This window comes from Chenopodium quinoa, unplaced genomic scaffold (genome assembly GCF_001683475.1).
Source record: "Chenopodium quinoa cultivar QQ74 unplaced genomic scaffold, ASM168347v1, whole genome shotgun sequence".
NCBI lineage: Eukaryota > Viridiplantae > Streptophyta > Magnoliopsida > Caryophyllales > Amaranthaceae > Chenopodium > Chenopodium quinoa.
Window position 1 is genome coordinate 2,708,968 of NW_018743292.1, and position 18,749 is coordinate 2,727,716.

General features: G+C 37.3%; 1 protein-coding gene and 1 pseudogene across 1 annotated transcript; both read right to left on the reverse strand.

Annotated features, from left to right (window-relative positions):
* Positions 1–117: 117 nt before the first annotated feature.
* LOC110736377 (beta-glucosidase 42-like) lies at positions 118–11,822 on the reverse strand. Its single transcript, XM_021916584.1, has 14 exons — positions 11,238–11,822; positions 10,993–11,059; positions 10,821–10,879; positions 9,751–9,826; positions 9,375–9,449; positions 9,211–9,298; positions 8,768–8,981; positions 8,279–8,394; positions 7,620–7,834; positions 7,511–7,545; positions 7,361–7,425; positions 1,726–1,763; positions 1,456–1,564; positions 118–835 (listed from the first exon to the last, which is right to left on the reverse strand). Exons 1-14 carry the CDS (start codon positions 11,496–11,498, stop codon positions 640–642), a joined length of 1,614 nt encoding a protein of 537 aa, XP_021772276.1. The 5' UTR covers positions 11,499–11,822; the 3' UTR covers positions 118–639.
* Positions 11,823–16,133: 4,311 nt separating this feature from the next.
* LOC110736376 lies at positions 16,134–18,280 on the reverse strand (annotated as a pseudogene).
* Positions 18,281–18,749: the final 469 nt, after the last annotated feature.

Here is an 18,749-nt window from a genome sequence, read left to right on the forward strand (position 1 = left end):
CATGGAAGTTTTTTTTACCGAAGCAACTTTCATAGGCTCTAATGTTTATGGGTATAGCTTGAAATATTCACATTTTAGGTAAGATAATTTATTTGAACTTTAGAAGTCATGGGAGTGTTGGACAATACATTGACCATCTTCATCATATATTAGCCGACTCAAAACTACTTTCAGAAGGAAATTTGGAGAAAAACATGTTGGATCATATAATTTTTTATTTTTTTGGTGGACAAGGAAACAAACAAAACACTCAAAAACTAAAGGACCAATAAAGAAACTGACGCTGGCGAGCACACACAGCCAGCCAATGGGCAGGATCTACCCAACTGTGAGGGACCTTACAAATACGACATGCAGAAAAGTCCTGCAGAGCCAATCAAATAGCCCGTAGAATCCAGATGTAGAAAAGGATCATATAAGTAGGTAATAGTAAGAAATCCAATTTAGTAGTAACATGATAATAATCTTGGTTACTTTATGAGGAAGTCATACAAGCATAACCAAATTTGCTGAATATATATTGGTAGCCTTCACAAGTATCACAACACTGGTAAAAGAAGGTTTAGTTTATTTTCTGTAAGTTGTAAACTTGTAAATTGTAATAATCTGTTTTCAATGAGATCGAGGTCCCATTAAAAATCACTCTTCTTTACCATCTTTCCCCTTGTTGCCCTTCAGAAACCGCATCCACCAATATGCGGAGGATTTTGGATGCCGAGAAAGTCCATTCTTGTAGTCTACATAAACTAAACCGAACCGCTTGGTGTAACCTTGTTGCCATTCAAAGTTGTCCAACAAAGACCATGCAAAGTATCCTTTCACATTGACGCCATCCCTGTTGATCAATTGTTAGTAGATGTACATGTAACATATCTTACATAAAATACATAATGAATGACCAAGATTTTACCCTTGAAGAAGACGGCATTAAGTTATGTACTTAATACAAGTTTTTCACGCATTACTTGGGGATAGTCTCCAAAATATATTGGATCCAAATACAATATAAATTATGTCTCATCAACAAAAGGCAAGGCTCATTCTCCTCCACTGATTTAATATAAGTTTCAGTAAATATTCTATCTAAAAAAAAACAACAATTTAGTTTAGTACAGATCAGTCTTAAACAGCAAAAAACTAAAAAAATATTCAATATAAGGCACTTTAGTTGAGCAAAAACCAGTCCAGTTAAATAAAATCAGGTGAAAAGAACACACATAATACAACCAATCAACCAGTATTCTATAAGTAGGCAGCTATAATACACCTATTTAAGAATCTCAATATGCCAATCATCAATTCATCAGTCATCAGTTCACCACAAACCACACAAGATGAATAGCATGATTGACGAATGAGAATAAGCAAATGACATGTAAATTTCATCCATGACATAGGTGATTAAAGGAACTAATCCCCATTAGAACATCTAATGCCTAAATTTAAGATGCTTACTTGATTGCCTCTGCAACACCGGCAACATAGCCCTTGAAGTAAGTGACTCTCAACCTGTCATCTAGCACCTCATGGAGCTCAGCCAAGTCATCGTTTTCGTCATCCATACCTGCCAACACATAAATAGCTTCACAAATTGATCTCTTGACTATCCATGTGTTCTTCATTTCTTTCATTTTCTTCCTTAAGTTTGGGGTAGTTTTAGGGAGACAGTTGGTTTAGCCAAATTATTAAATGACTAAATAAAATCTTTCAAAGGAAGAACTATACCATTCTCAGTAACATAAATTGTAGGATTGTTGTATTTCTTTGTGTTGTGCGACAGCGGAAGCAAAGGTCGTAAACAAACAAGAAAACAATAAAGAAATTCAATGCAAACAATAAGAACAACACCAAGAATTTACGTGGTTCACTATCGATGTGATAGCTACGTCCACGGGCACCGAGATCGAATGATTTCACTATAAACTGCAAAGATTACAAAGATGATTCTTGTATTTCTCAAGAACGGCTCTCACTCTGTCTCTCTTAACCCTAATACTGATATTAGGGAGGTTTTATATTAATCCCTAATTAAAAGATACTTGGGCAAAAAGATAATAAAATAAGATAACCTAAAACCGCAAAATCCGCGTTCCGTATTTTTCCTTCTCCGCCCGGTCAGACCGGGCAAGGTCTGCCCGATCGGGCGCGAGAAGAAAACTCCATACGAATGCTTCAACGTATCCAACCCCCACCGCCCGGTCAGACCGGGCAAGGTCTGCCCGATCGGGCGAAGGCTCGCCCGGTCGGGCGCGAGAGCAGCTTCTTCAACGAATTTGCCAGGCACCTCTTCTTCTTCCGCCCGGTCAGACCGGGCAATGTCCGCCCGATCGGGCGGACAAAGCTACGAAGTACGAGTCACCTAATATACTTATCAACAATCTCCACCTTGACGAGAACTCGTAGTCAGCAAACGACCCCATCAAGACATAGTGAAAAAACATCTCAAGCCAAACCCGATGCAGGACTCATGCATAAGCCATACATCCCGATAAGTCTTCAACCAAGACCCATCACATACTCGTCTCCAAGTATAACAACTCATAATGCTCCACCTGCATCACAAGCCCCGGGCAAGCTCCACCTTAATGCCAACACACCTACACCAGGAGCTCCCCAACTTCGCCCCTCAGGGCCTACTACATCACGTAGTAATCAATATTTAGCAAGTCTAAGCAATGTTTAAACTTGCTAAACGGAACAGGCTTAGTGAAGAAATCAGCCGGGTTGTCAGCAGTCCCAATCTTCTTCACCTTAATCCTCTTGTCAGTACGCAAGAAATGATACCTGACATCAATGTGCTTCGTCCGATCATGGTGTACTTGATCTTTAGCTAAGCAAATCGCACTTAGACTATCACAATACACTGTAGCAAAATCCTGTGCAATACCCAGTTCACCTACTAGGCCTTTGAGCCAAATAGACTCCTTAGCTGCAGAAGTTAAAGCCATATACTCAGCTTCAGTAGTTGACAACGTAACTGATGACTGCAATGTAGACTTCCAACTAACCACAGAACCACCCAAAGTGAACACATAACCAGTCACAGACCTCCTGGTATCCACATCAGCTGCATAATCAGAATCACTGTACCCAGTGACCAAGCATTCCTTATCATTCCCGTACACAAGACCAATATCAGCTGTCCCTCTCAGGTAGCGAAAAATCCTTTTCACCCCTTGCCAGTGTTCCCTCCCAGGTCGAGCCATAAACCTGCTTACAACACTAACGGCATGCGCAATATCCGGCCTAGTACAGACCATAGCATACATCAAACAACCAACCGCATTTGCATATGGAACTCTAGACATATAAGACAACTCCTCCTCTGATTGAGGTGACATAGACAAAGACAACTTACAACTAACAGTAGTTGGCGTACTTATAGGCTTCGATTTTTCCATCCCAAAACGAGACAAAATCTTTTCAATGTAGCTTTTCTGAGTCAAGAAAAGCTTACCTCTAGCCCGATCCCTGTAGATCTCCATACCCAAAATCTTCCTAGCTGCACCCAAGTCTTTCATGTCAAACTCCGAGTTAAGCATCTCCTTTAATCTAGCAATATCAGATTTATTCTTTGTGGCAACCAACATGTCATCAACATATAACAAAAGATAAATCATGGAACCATTATCCAGCTTACTATGATACACACAGCAATCATATGAATTCCTGTCAAAACCTTGTGAAACCATAAAAGAATCAAACCTTTTGTACCACTGTCGGGGGGATTGCTTAAGTCCATACAATGACTTTAGCAATCTGCAGGCATAGTGTTCCTTTCCAGGAGCTTCGAATCCTTCGGGCTGCTTCATCAGAATCTCCTCCTCCAAATCGCCATGAAGGAAAGCCGTTTTAACATCCAACTGCTCCATCTCAAGATCAAAATGTGCTACAATTGACAATAACACACGGATAGAAGTATGTCGAACCACAGGTGAGAATATCTCAACAAAATCAACCCCTTCTACCTGACTGAACCCCTTAGCAACTAGCCTAGCCTTAAAACGTATTTGCTCAGTTTCCGACAACCCTTCTTTCTTCTTGTAAATCCATTTACAACCCACAAGCTTCCTCCCTTCCGGTACCTTTACCAGTTCCCACACTCTGTTCTTGTAAAGAGACTGCATCTCTTCACCCATTGCGGCAAGCCATTGCGCAGACTCACTACAACTAATTGCTTGTTTATATGTGGCAGGTTCAAATGACTCTACATCATCAGCTACACTCAATGCATAACCTGTCATCGCATCAACACAGCAATTTCTTCCCTCCATCTCTTCAATCAATCTAACAGGCTTCTTGATAACTCGTTTAGGCATCTCAAGAATGGTGTCAGGTTGACTAGATGACCCCTGATTAGATTGCTCCACCTCATCCCCAGAGTTAGAATGAGTAGGAGTAATCTCAGGTTCAGGAGTACCCGGCACTGGAACATCAGCATCATCATCAATATATTGTACCCGAGGTAAATCAGCAATGGTAGACTGATGTACCTCAAGTACCCCATCTGTCTGTAATAAATTGTCTCCTTCCCTTCTCAAATCTGAAATCTCTGCATTTTTAATTGAATACATGGTGTTTTCATCGAAAGTAACATCCCTACTAAGAATGACCCGACCCTCCGAAGGTGAAAAAATTCTAAACCCCTTCACACCATCCCCGTACCCAACAAAACACCCCTTCTTGGCTCGTGGATCCAGCTTACCCTCAATAACATGATAATAAGCAACACAACCAAAAATCTTCAAATTCGAAAAATTAGGCAACTTACCACTCCAGATCTCAAACGGAATTTTGGAATCAATTCCAGAATGAGGACCCCTATTAATGACATAACAAGCTGTTAACACAGCTTCACTCCAGTACCTCCTCCCAAGCCCTGCATTAGAGAGCATGCATCGAACTCTCTCTAGCAGTGTCTGATTAACCCGTTCTGCTACACCGTTCTGCTGTGGTGTCTTCCTGACAGTATGATGCCGACCTATACCCTCATCTGCACAGAACTGATTAAACTCGTCTTTGCAAAACTCTAGCCCATTGTCCGTTCGTAGCTTCTTGATCTTCCTTCCTTGTCGATTTTCCACCAAAGCTTTCCATTGCTTGAAAACTTTGAAGGCCTCATCCTTTGACTTAAGCAACCTAAGCCATGTGTATCGGGACTTGTCATCAACAAATGACACAAAATAGTGGTAACCTCCCATACCTTCAACTCTAGATGGACCCCAGCAATCTGAATGGATGTAATCGAGCACTGCATCAGTAATGTGAGCACCCTTGCTGAACTTTGACCTGTGTTTCTTACCAAACACACAATGCTCACAAAATTCAAGGTTGGCAACCTTGACCCCGGATAGAAGACCCCTCTTGGACAATAGCTGCATCCCCTTCTCCCCCATATGACCAAGCCTCATGTGCCAAATCTTAGTCATCTCCTGGTGAGATACAGATGCGCAAACCGCAGAACTAGGCAGTGTAACACCCTCAAAAACATAGAGGGTGTTCCTTTTGATACCCTTAAGTACCAACTCAGAACCTCTGAAAATACACAACTCCCCATCTGAAAACACACCATTGTACCCCAATTCATCCAGGGTACCCAATGAAATCAGATTCTTTCCTAAAGCAGGAACATGCCGTACATTAGTCAAAGTTAACCTCCGCCCATCAACAGTCCTCAACCTCATGGAACCAATACCTGTGACCTTACATGGAGCATTGTTACCGACTATAACCATACCCCCATTGCGAGGTTCATATGTATCAAACCAATCTCGACGTGGACACATATGGAACGAACACCCCGAATCTAGAACCCAGTTATCAGATAAATCATCAGACCTAGCAGAACTGACTAATGCTAAATCTTCCTCTGAATTATAGCTCTCATTCGGTTTCTCTTCAACTACAGCAGCCTGGGACTTGTTTTTCCTCACCGGACAATTATTCCTAAAGTGACCCGGTTCTTTACAGTAATAACATGTTTTAGTAGTAGTTTTACTAGATCCATCCTTGCCGTTTCCAGCACCCGACCCAGCATTGTTCCCCTTGTTAAACCCCTTATTCTTTTTAGACTTTCCGGACTTAACAAATAACCCACTACCATTATCCCCATTATCACTCGTAGCTTTCATTCTGAGTTCCCTAGTATGAAGTGCTGCCTTCACTTCTTCTAAGGTTATAGAATCCTTACCAACAACAAAAGACTCTACAAAATTCTCAAAGCTAGACGGTAGAGATACAAGTAAAATCAACGCAGCATCCTCATCATCAATTTTAACATCTAAATTACGTAAATCAAGCAAAATAGAGTTAAGTTTTTCTAGATGTTCCCGTAAGGAAGTACCTGACTGCATCCGGAGGCTAAACAACCGCTGTTTCAGTAATAATTTGTTGGTCAACGACTTAGTCATATACAATGACTCCAGCTTCAGCCACAATCCAGCCGCCGTTTCCTGATCAGCAACCTCCGTGATGATTTGATCATCAAGACTAAGTAATATGGTAGAGTGTGCCTTCTCTTCCATAACTTCTAACTGCGAGTCAGTCGGTCCGTCTCCTGACTCCGAAGTAGTACTCTTTGGAGCCAACGGACGCCATATCTGCTGTTGTTTTAACAGAGCCTTCATCTTAATTTGCCATAGCCCGAAACTATTTTTCCCGGTAAACTTCTCAATTCTTATTGTTGAATCTCCTGCCATTGTTATCTTCAAGAAACTCTCCAAGGATTGAACCTGAGCTCTGATACCAATTGTTGTGCGACAGCGGAAGCAAAGGTCGTAAACAAACAAGAAAACAATAAAGAAATTCAATGCAAACAATAAGAACAACACCAAGAATTTACGTGGTTCACTATCGATGTGATAGCTACGTCCACGGGCACCGAGATCGAATGATTTCACTATAAACTGCAAAGATTACAAAGATGATTCTTGTATTTCTCAAGAACGGCTCTCACTCTGTCTCTCTTAACCCTAATACTGATATTAGGGAGGTTTTATATTAATCCCTAATTAAAAGATACTTGGGCAAAAAGATAATAAAATAAGATAACCTAAAACCGCAAAATCCGCGTTCCGTATTTTTCCTTCTCCGCCCGGTCAGACCGGGCAAGGTCTGCCCGATCGGGCGCGAGAAGAAAACTCCATACGAATGCTTCAACGTATCCAACCCCCACCGCCCGGTCAGACCGGGCAAGGTCTGCCCGATCGGGCGAAGGCTCGCCCGGTCGGGCGCGAGAGCAGCTTCTTCAACGAATTTGCCAGGCACCTCTTCTTCTTCCGCCCGGTCAGACCGGGCAATGTCCGCCCGATCGGGCGGACAAAGCTACGAAGTACGAGTCACCTAATATACTTATCAACACTTTGCTACGTAAGTAAGAAGTTTCTTAAATCCCCAAGGAACTACATATAGCCAGGATGATGCAGCCTGCCAGTCAAGTAAACTAGAAAATCAGTAATGATACAAGTCACGGGAAAAAAAAAAAAACACGTTTGAAAGAGCTGAACAATACCTTCTCACCGATTGATTCACCCTCTTCCCATTCAGCTGTTTATGAAACAAGAAGACAAATAAGAACAGATAACAAATAAATAAAAAGGTCCTTTAGGATACAGCATTACCAATTCTCTCCATCTCTTGTGCTGCATAATATTCATGCCCTTCAGGATCAGCAGTTGAGTGTGCTATGTACCTAGTAGTGTAGTGATTTATACCAAGGAAGTCTATGGAGTCCTGAAGCAAGTCTCTGTCTTCCTGAGAGAATTTAGGAAGCCTCTCTCCAAGTTTTTCACGCATTACTTGGGGATAGTCTCCAAAATATATTGGATCCAAATACCTACGGCAAACAGTATAGTAAATGATCAGTCCCTCCAACAAGAGGAATATTAGTTCAGCTCTGCTCCAAGACTAGAAAAAAAAAAATAAAAAAAAAATACAGGTCCATCTTTCAATTACAGTGTGTTTGGATAAAGAAAGAGGAAGGGAAAGAAGGGGAGAGAGGAGAAGAGGAGGGGAAGGAAAGGAAGGGAAGGGAAGAATGGTGAGTTTTCCTTCCAAATCTCTCCATTGTTGGAGGGTTATTTTCCTACAATTTAATCCCTCCATTTCTCTCCCCTTTAATTCCCTTCGTTCCTCATTCGTTATCCAAATGAAAGATATCACATCTCTCCATTTCCCTTCCCTTCTATTCCTTCCATTTCCTTCAATCCAAACACACCGTTAAAGATTGACTCTAAGCTTGATAACCAAATATAACTGCATGAAACAGGAGGTAAGATACCATCCTAGCTGAAAATCAAGGCGTCGCGCAGCAGCAATTTTATCTTCAACACTCTCTGATGCTGCTTCAGCCCATTCGCAATCTACCACCAACCCAATCTGTCCACCTTGCTTTTCCTGGATGGAGGGGGGAAAAGCAGGATAAAAGAATTGCATGTCAGTAAAGGCCTGGGTAATGCACTAAAAAAGCCTCACCAAGACAATGTATTATTAATTGTTTGTCAATAAAAAAAATCAGTCATGCCATTGTCCATGGCCTCCTTCGAATCTTAATGATTAAGGTTTCCAGCTTATCTCAGTCATCAGGGCAATAACACAACCAGTTGATTAGTAAATGATGGGGTGACATCATTGAGATAAGTTGGAAGCGTTATTAATCATTTCTGTTTCTTATGGAAATCGACAACTAATCAGCTATAGCTTCAAGCAATGCATCTCACACAGATATTCATAGTGTTGAGTCAAATAGTCAATTTAGAAAAATTGATACCTGGTACTTGTCTTTATAGACTGAAGCAGCAGAACCATGGGCCAGGATTTGATGATGTGCTACCAAATATGAATCTTCGCATTTTCCAGGTGCAAATATCCCAATACCATAGGCGTTGATAGAAGTTTGAAGAGGCTCATTAAATGTAATCCAGTGTTTAACTCTATCCCCAAAATTTGCAAAGCATGCTTCTGCATACATTGTAAAATATTTTCTGGTATTTGCCAGTTGTTGAAACCATGTTAGACAGCTCTACCGTGAGAACACCAATTCATCTCGGCAGAAACTAAACAAGATAGCAGAAAATAATGTGATACGGAGTAAATGTTAATACTCTTCTGTGGTTGGTTAAGTAATATGCATTCAGTATCGAAGCATGGAGTTTCATTTCAGAGGCTCATTCTCTTCTACCCCAAACATTAAAGTTCAAGACAAGTACTCACACAATGTCCCTATTCATCCATCCTCCCATTGACTCTTGGAGATGTAAAGGAAGGTCCCAATGGTACAAAGTAACATAAGGTTGTATACCTGCAAATAGGTACATAACATCGTTTTCATTGCTCCATGATGTTAAACTATTTTTAGTAGTATCAGAAGTTTATACCTTTCTCGAGAAGTGCATTGATAAGATTGTTGTAGTAACTGATCCCTTCATCATTAACCTTAGTCCCGAGACCATCTGAAAGCATAGCAAAACACCATTTTATGTGAGAACAATTGAAACACTAAAAACTCCCCTCTGTGCAGTATTTGTTGTCACGACACAAGGCACAATATAACCAAAATTCCTTCATAATAGTTAAGTTTGCAATTTCCCATTTTACACAATTTTAGTAAGTTGAAATCAAGAAAGCCAATCACAAACCACGGCTATTCAGAGAAATGCAACTACTTTTTTTCATACATATTAAGTGTTAACATAAAATAGAAGATACTAGTAAAATGCAAATATACCAAGTATATACTAGTAAAATTTGTACCAGGGAATATGCGGGACCATGATATTGAAAACCGGTATGCCTCAAACCCCAATGTAGATATGAGTTGTACATCTTCCTGTTGCCATGAAAATCAAACAATGAAACAAAAAGGTCTATATATAACCTATATTACTCGCAGTGGCGGATCCAAGATTTCCGAGATAGTGTGTCACCATCAATTATTGATCATTTGTGAAAGTACAATTTTTTTTTCCATGTCTTGTTCATAATTAATTTCAATCCAAAACTTATATATATAAAATATATATATATGTATATATACATACATATATATGTATATATACATATACCAAATTGATTTCAATCCAAAAATAGGACACAAAAATTCATATCACAACCAAATACAGTACTTAAGAATTCAATTTTACAAGTCGAAAATACTACAAATAACATGTTATAAACCAATGGTACAATAAAATTATTATATTGAATTAACTTTATGATTTTTTAGTTAATTGATAAGCTTTATGGGGAAATATTAAAATTGGTTGTACAAATATAAGATATAAAAAGGGGGAAAAAATTATTAAAAAATTATACAAAAAAAAGTGAGATAACTTAAAAGACCAGTTATTAAATATAACTGGTCTCTTTAATGAAAAAGAAAGTAACGCAAAAAAATTGTGAGCAGCATCAAAGAGACCTTTTATATAAATAACACGTCTCTTTAATATATAAAAAAAAACACACAAAGTCTTTTGTAGCAATAGCAGCATCAAAGAGATGTTCTATCTTAATAAGGGGTCTCTTTGACATTGTTTGTTGTTACCACTAGCAGCATCAACGAGACCCCCTATCTATAATAAGGGGTCTCTTTGATATTTTATTTTTTAAAAAAAATACTGTGTCACCGGACCCACTATGACTAAAGGTGGGTCCGCCCCTGATTACTCGGACTTTTCATTTTCAACCAAAAACACGAATTTTTTTCATATAATAATCAACTCTAACACTTGGACAAAGTCCCATGTCTAACACAAATCTGAGTAGATGTAAACAAAAGCAGAAGTTTTTCATAAAAATGTAACATTTAGAATCAACCAACCAACCTTGTAACGATGGTATTGATCAACTGCTACATCACCATTACTTCCATCAACAATTTTTCCTAACCCAACAACAAAATACCAATAAATCAATCAAAATATCTTATCTTAAACATTAAAAAAAATCCCATCAAACTCATTAATCATTATACGAAGTAATAATTATAATTATTACCTTCAATATGAGTAAAAGCATCCCAAATACTAGGACCTTTGTTACCCTCGTTCCAACCTCCTTCAACCTATCATCCAACAACAAAACAATCAAACATAGCTTAAATTTAGTATGATCAAATCAATTTTTTCAGATAAAAATTGAATTTTTTTGGTGGGTATTTTTCCCTCTTTCAGATTATCTAATCAAATAAATTAAAACAAATAAAATTGAACCAAATAATAATTAAAAATTATGGGGAAAACCTGATAAGCTGAGGTTGCAACGCCAAAGACAAAATCGGGAGGAAAATCAGTTCTAGTAACTTCTTTTTGAATCAAAGTAGACGCATTATTATTATCTTTGATAACACTGGGTTTCTTGGTCATTTTAATTTCAAGGTTCTTGAGTTGAGATTTCAGAGAAAAATGGCGAGATTTTTCAGAAGAGTTGTGAGAAAGGAGAGAAAATTTATATGGGAAAGTGCTAATTTTGGAGCAGCAGTGGTTTACTCCTATATACTCCATGTTTGCACCTACTATTTTTGCGGGGAATCTGGAAAACTTGCTAAAATTGAAAATGTCAGTCGTCCAATGACTTTTTTTTTTTTTTTTTTAATTCTTCCGTTTTTTTTTGGTTGTTTTACTCGTTCACTTTTTGCACTAATCCGGATTCAGATCAGTTTTGGGTGATTAGGTTTCAGTCCCATCCTAATTATTGTTGCGGGGGTTCGAACACGGATCCTCCCTACCAATTGCAGTCTCAATCACCACTGCACCAATAACCAATTAGTAGGTCAATGCTATACATAATCCTTAGGGCTACCTATAATGAGCTAAAAATGGAAAAAAATAAATAAAAATACGGAGTATAACATTAATTACACTGATTTGTGAGTGATTTTGGCATGCATTTCCGAAATCAATACCAAATTAGAAAATATATTAAATGTTTTATTCTTAACCATAAAAGCTACGTATAGTACTGTGTTACTGTATTTTTTATTCAAATGTTATGCAATGATGGAACTTATTGACATATGATTTGATGTTTTGGTCAAAATGAAATTTGATCATACTAGGTTAGGTCCCGTGTCATGCACAGTTATTCTTAATAACTATTTTTAAAATTAATAATGAATTTTTCTAAAATATTATACGGAGTAATGAATTTATTATAAAAGAGCCTATAATGCATTTAATTATCATAAAAGAGTTTATTAGATAGATAGCTATTTTTAAAATGCATTTGACAATATGTGTTGTTCATATATTTTTCATCAATAAATTGATACAGTTTTCTTGTTGTTAACCAAATGAATTTCTTAAAACGTTGTACATTGCACTCTTTAGTCCATATGAATGTCACTAATTATGTAAAGAACTTGATTTTTTTCCTTAAATTTATAGTTGTTAATATTTATTTGTAGAAGGGTACATCAAATCTTTTATATTAACTACTTTTTTAATATTTGAAATTCAAATTACTTTATTAGTGGGTTTTAACATATAATTAAATAAAAAAAAATATTGTTGTAATAGGTAGTACATAACATTCTGGCACACATTCTAGCACAATTATGTTAAAAATCCGATGTAATACTTATTTCTTTTTACTTAATTTTATATTTTTCTCAAAAAAAAATATATAGTTGTCAATGTATATATTATGGAAAGACCTATCAAATCTTTTATTTATGTATTATTTTGCTATCTTTTTCATTTATGTATAAGATTTGTCAAATATTTTATTTATGTATTATTTTGCTATCTTTTTATTTATGTATAAGATTTGTTTTTTAAAGATTATTTAAAAAAAATTAAAATAAGGGACACACCAGAAAATGACACGTGTCATTGCTGGTGTGTCTTTTAGTATATAGTTATTGATATTTATATTAATGTATAATATAAGTAAATTGTTATATTCGTAATCATATACATATTTGATGTTTGAAAGATAGTAATATTGATTGATTTGATTACTAATTAGTCCATGAAATTAATTAGTAATCATTTAATCAAGTCAATCAATATTATTATCTTTCAAACATTTTATATTCGTGATCATATACGTGTAATTAAGGATATTTGGGGAGTGACAAGTAAACATATACTACGTATTAGAAATAATGATTGATTTGATCTAATCTAATATCTAAATCATTTTAGTCTAATTTCTAATTTTTGACAAGATAAGTACTTGCAATAAAGTTTCTACTATGTATGAGAAGAGATACAAAGTCTAAGACGGTTGATGATGTCCCAAGTATAGTGACTTATTTTCAAACCAAAAGCAACATGATAATAAAATTAATATATTATTTTTTAATAAAAAATTTAAGATAATATTAGTATATTTGGTAATAGTAAAATTAATATGTAGTATATTAAAGTAATAGACCACTCCCAAAGCCGCATCCTAATGTTCACTTTGAGACACTTGCACGAAATGAAACAATTTATGAACCGAGTATGCCAAATCGAGACGAGTGACCGCAAGATAGATCAATCGAGCCACAAAGTCTATGATAACTCTGGGTCTGCACGTGGCTCCCCATTAGCTAGGCCGATCTTATGATTCTGCTTGGTAGGAAACCCACTCGGCTTAGCTCCCAACAAATTTGCTTTAGAGACAATGTCGAGAGTACTTTTGTTGACACAAAAACAGACCTGTTAACTTCGGGCATTTTAATACCTAAAAAATATTTCAAAAACCAAGGTCCTTCATCTTAAAACAATCACTGAGATAAGGTTTGAAAGTATATTAAGAGATATCATTTCACTTCAACATCTGAAATAACACGAAAGATTGTTCATAAGAATTATAAACTATTTAATAGAAATAATTCCATTTATGTAAATATAAATAGATTATCAAATAATCTCTTCAATAATGAAAATTTCAGTTATCATTTTATCAACACATATCATATGATGAACATGTGACATGATCATGGGAATTGGATTTGGTTGGGCAAAGGAAAGAACATGGATGGGGCCTTTTATGGGCACTTGAAATATTCAGTTTTATACATTTTAGAAAGTTGGATAAAGTGATGTGTAATTACTAATTAGTCCATGTTAAGTATGTTACGTGTTACTTAAGAAGGTGGTTTGAGTGTCCTAATTTAAAGTACTCTTTTCTCATTAACAACAAATTAACATTATGGACAGAGTTAGCTTGTAGTATCCCCCACCTCAAATTATAATTCTAAGGTACTTTTTTATGGTTTGTAAGACACTCGTTTGATTGCCAATATCTACACTACATAATTACAATAAATACTACTTTTAATGTCTTTAAATAATTGTGGTTAAAATAACTCACTAAATTATGAGGTATAGTTGTGTAGATACCTTCACCAATTTCTCTTTTCAATTCCAACTTATCCTATATGATGTGCGACCCCCTATTAACTCTTTTGTTCATTAGTAATTAATATATTTTATATTTATTCTAGTTAAAATATGATCAAAGCTTGTACGTAACATGTCAAATAAAACAAATAATTTGAGATGAGACATGAAACCGTTTCGGGTACGTGATCTGTTACAATCGCCAAAGATAGGAGAAAATACGTTCTCTTGATAATGAAATTTTATGAACTTGGGGATGGACTACTCAGTTTCATAAACTAGATCATTACTTTTAAATGTTTAGGGAACCAGCATTACTCATTGAGCCATTGAGTCGTCGTTATTGTTACATCACCCATTGCCCAGTACAAGAAATCCTTTTGCTAATACAGGGCAATGCTGCTATTAGCAAGTCTCAGAGGTCTGAGAGACTGAGATTTACAGTTCCGAAATATGTCAGTACTTCCACTGCAGGAGTCTCCTAGAAATGTAGAGATTTACCTTGCAGTGTGTAAGATTATCGATCACAAAGGGAAGAGGTGGGGAGGGGAAGACAAGACAAAGCGAGACAGGTACTGCAGCAAAATTGAGCACTATCTTTTCAACATTGGAAGAATAAGGTTTGATTTAAGGTTACAGAATACTTTCTTTCAACTCACTTCCCCTCATTTCAAAAGCAAACAACCAATATGGGGAGGTTGTTTCCAAATGCGTGTCTCAATTCTGAAGGTAAAGGTTAAAGTTTTGAAGATCTGCCTGATCCGCTCAAAGGCTTGTGGCTGAGGGGCATCATGATAACCAGCTAATGTTTTAGAACTTTCATCTGATCATATATGTACTCTCACCAAGAGTTCAAGACCCACAAATCACAAGCAGTCTTCCGGCTTTCAAGTTATGTTTTCTGAACATATTCAACGCTAGAAACAAAAGGATTTTATAATTGATGAACACAGGTACACCACCACTGCCCAAAACAAGGGTGCAAATGGTTCCCAAATTAATTCTGGGCAAATAAAAAAAAATAAAAAATTCAAGTGTGCATACAGAATATCCCAAACAGAAGCAACAGATCTAAGTAGCAACAAAAGATAGAAAGAAAACCAATAGAATTCACTCCCTACAGTCCCTCGTGTAGCTTAAAACAGTGTCTCACACCTCAATTTCCCCCTCGCCTTCCTTAACCATCCTTAGCACTATGCTGCTATGCATAGTGAATCTTAAACGTCTTGAGCTGTTTGTGAGATTTCTGCAATATTAATCCATAGGGGTTCTACAAGCTAGCACAGAATAAAAACTATATGCATCAAGCACAATCTTATACCCTGTCCTTCAGTGCATACTTCTATAAACATTTGATAAGAGGTGAGCCAAGCCACACATTCTGCCTCAAAAGCAAATGAATGTTACAGAGCAAGAAGGGAGAAAAGTGGTTAAGCCCATCAAGGTGCTGGGCAAGGGAGTTTGGCACCGCTCAACCTCCAGTTCCCCTACCCTAAGACCAGTCAGACCTAAGGCTGGATCGTTGGCCACCCCTCTTCCATATATAAATATATATATATATATATTCCTTGACAACAAAAATTGAAGCAATCACACCAAGAGTGTCTGTGTGGAAGGCAGACGTGATACTAGCAAGCAACAAGCTGCTTGACCAAATAATAAAGCTTGGTACTTAGAAGCAAAAGAAATGGGATGATTACAAAGTTCAAATCACATAACTCTACTACTACTGTCCAACTCTCAAACAGGCTGGTGAAAACCCCTCAAAAATATATCCACCCATGCATCCTTAGCCAAAAGAGAAACAATTAAAAGCCACAACCTTAGCTTTTATTGACAAGGAAATCATACAGAGTTAGAGATGTGATTATTTTGCTCACTGGAAAAAAAGAGCAAAGTTTCTGTTGATGTTTTCATACCAACAGTTTCGCACATAAATATATAAGCATTAACTTCCTAATAGACCCAGCTACCACAAACGAAATAACATAGCCAGCCAAATGAAAAAGATGTACTATTTGATCAACAGTTCTGGAATCGATGCTGTCAAAATTAATGCCTAAGAGCTCCAAAATTTGATAACCAAATTGGAATGAAAAGAATAAAACAAAAAGAAATATTACCACAAGAAAAGGAACAAAAACGGCTTCAGCCACTTCATGTTACAACACTGATCATGGTCCACTAACAATCTATGGTTTGGCATGATCATCTTCAGATCCAACTGCCTCTTGCTCCAACTCTTTAACTGCACTTACAAGACCTCGCATAATACCAGGTAGATACAAACCTTTCTCTTTCATTTCTTCCAGAAGCTTCTCTGCTGATTTCCAATCTAAAGCCCTCAAACAAAGTGATTGGATTAACTTATTGTACTCATCTACATTAGTCTCAACCCCAGAGTCCTTCATCTCACTCAGCAGCTTCATAGCCCTGTCAAACTCTCCAAGGTTGTAATATCCTCGAATGAGCGAATGGAAAGTAGCAGGACAGAGCTTGGAATGTTTCCTTTTGGCTATTGACAAGACTTTGCGAGCTTGCGAGCTTCTTCCATCATACCACCCTTTGCGTAACCACTAATTATGACACTATAAGTGTAGACATCAGGTATCAGTCCCCTAGTCTCCATAAGTTTCAGTAACCTCTTGGCATCTTCCATGGAAGAGAGTTAATATAATATTAAAGATCGCATTCCCGGGAGGTGGACCTTTTTCCATCATCTCAGCAAACAACTTCTTAGCACCCTCAATATCATTTGTCCAACACAAACCGCGGATGACCCATGAGAACGGATTGATAGCATGTTTACGAGCTTCATCAGAAAAATCAACCAGCACCTCCTGTGATAAGTTCACAGTTTCATCCACCTTCGACAGACAACTTATCAAAAAATTAACTGCCTTCTGAGGAGGATAATACTTATTATCCCTCTTTGCAGCAAGATAGACAACATGGGCCTCCTTGGACTTATATCCTTTGCATAAGAATGATATGATCTCACCAGCCTTCTCACTCTCTGGAAGCATTCCAGCATCGAGCATTTTCTGAACAACTAATGTAGCCTAGTCATAGAATGACCTCTTGCAAAGCGCCTCAATCGTAAGATAATAACTGTCTACATTCAGGACGTAGCCAAATTCCTCAAACTTCCCAAATGCCTCATATGCAGCCTTTCCCTTACCCAATTTCGAAAACGCCGAAATCAATTGATTTAGCATTTCAGCATTAATAACACCACCCTCTTTCTCACCCATTTCCTTCACCAAATCCCACAAAGCATAAACATCTTTCCTTTTGGGTTCAGAATCATTGCAAATATAATAGCACGGACAAGTTCACTTAACATCAACAAAGTATTACCTTTAAGTTCATTTCGACTCGAAACCTAATCAAATGATCCCCAGGAATAAGCGGTGTTTCGAGCACTCTCACCACAAACTCCTCATTCAACTTCAAATCCATACTATCAAGGCTAGACTCTAAAGACCCATCTACAGCATTTAGAAGCAAAGACAATATACATTTTCCAATTGTTCAACATCAACCCCAGTAATTTCCTCACTAACCCCTTCTAATTCCTGATCATTTAACCCAATATCACTCATCTGGGCATCATTATTTTCATTAATTTCATCAAAATTAGGGTTCAATTCAAGTTCTTGAGAAGAACTAACATCATGGGTATCATCAAAAACCCCACCATTTTCCAATTCAACTTCATCAGAAGAAGTAGTATCATGATTCTCTGTTTCAATTTCACTTATAGAAGAAGAATAAGAGAAAATACTGTGATTCTGATGAGAAAACTTGCCGGGATTCTCGATAACTGTAAAATGTGATGAAATCAAGGGTTTATGGATTACCTGAGATGGTGGGGTTTGGGTAGAAGAAATCAATTTTCGCCCAGAACTTCTGGTGAACGAAGATCTTGATACTATGGGTCTCTACATCTCTTCTCTCTCTCCTCTTTCTCTCGATTTCTGTGAGCGTGAGCTATGCAACGAGGTTGAACCGTCGGAGTAGGGTTTTTGGGGGGTGTAATTGAATGTCGCAACTTGGCCGTTTTACTTTGGTAGTGTAAGGGCATTAAGGCCTCTGATCCAAATTTTATTGCTTTACCATTTTACGTTCCCTCCGTGTAAATATTATTGTCACGTTACTTCCACGATTTTACCCCTAAATTTCTATTTCAAAACTCGTCTTAAAATCATGCAATGCACGACTATCTAAGAGCATAAATATTGGTGAGGATATAAGTCCTCTTGTATGGGGTTTTTGCTGATTTGGAGTACTCCTCTTTGATGTTGGATAATATAGAGGATCCTCAAAGGGAAGAGAATTCTCAACAATCCTCAAGGGGAAGAGAATTCTCAACAATCCTCTTCTGGTGAAGGAATGAGCACCTCGTCTTTTGTACCA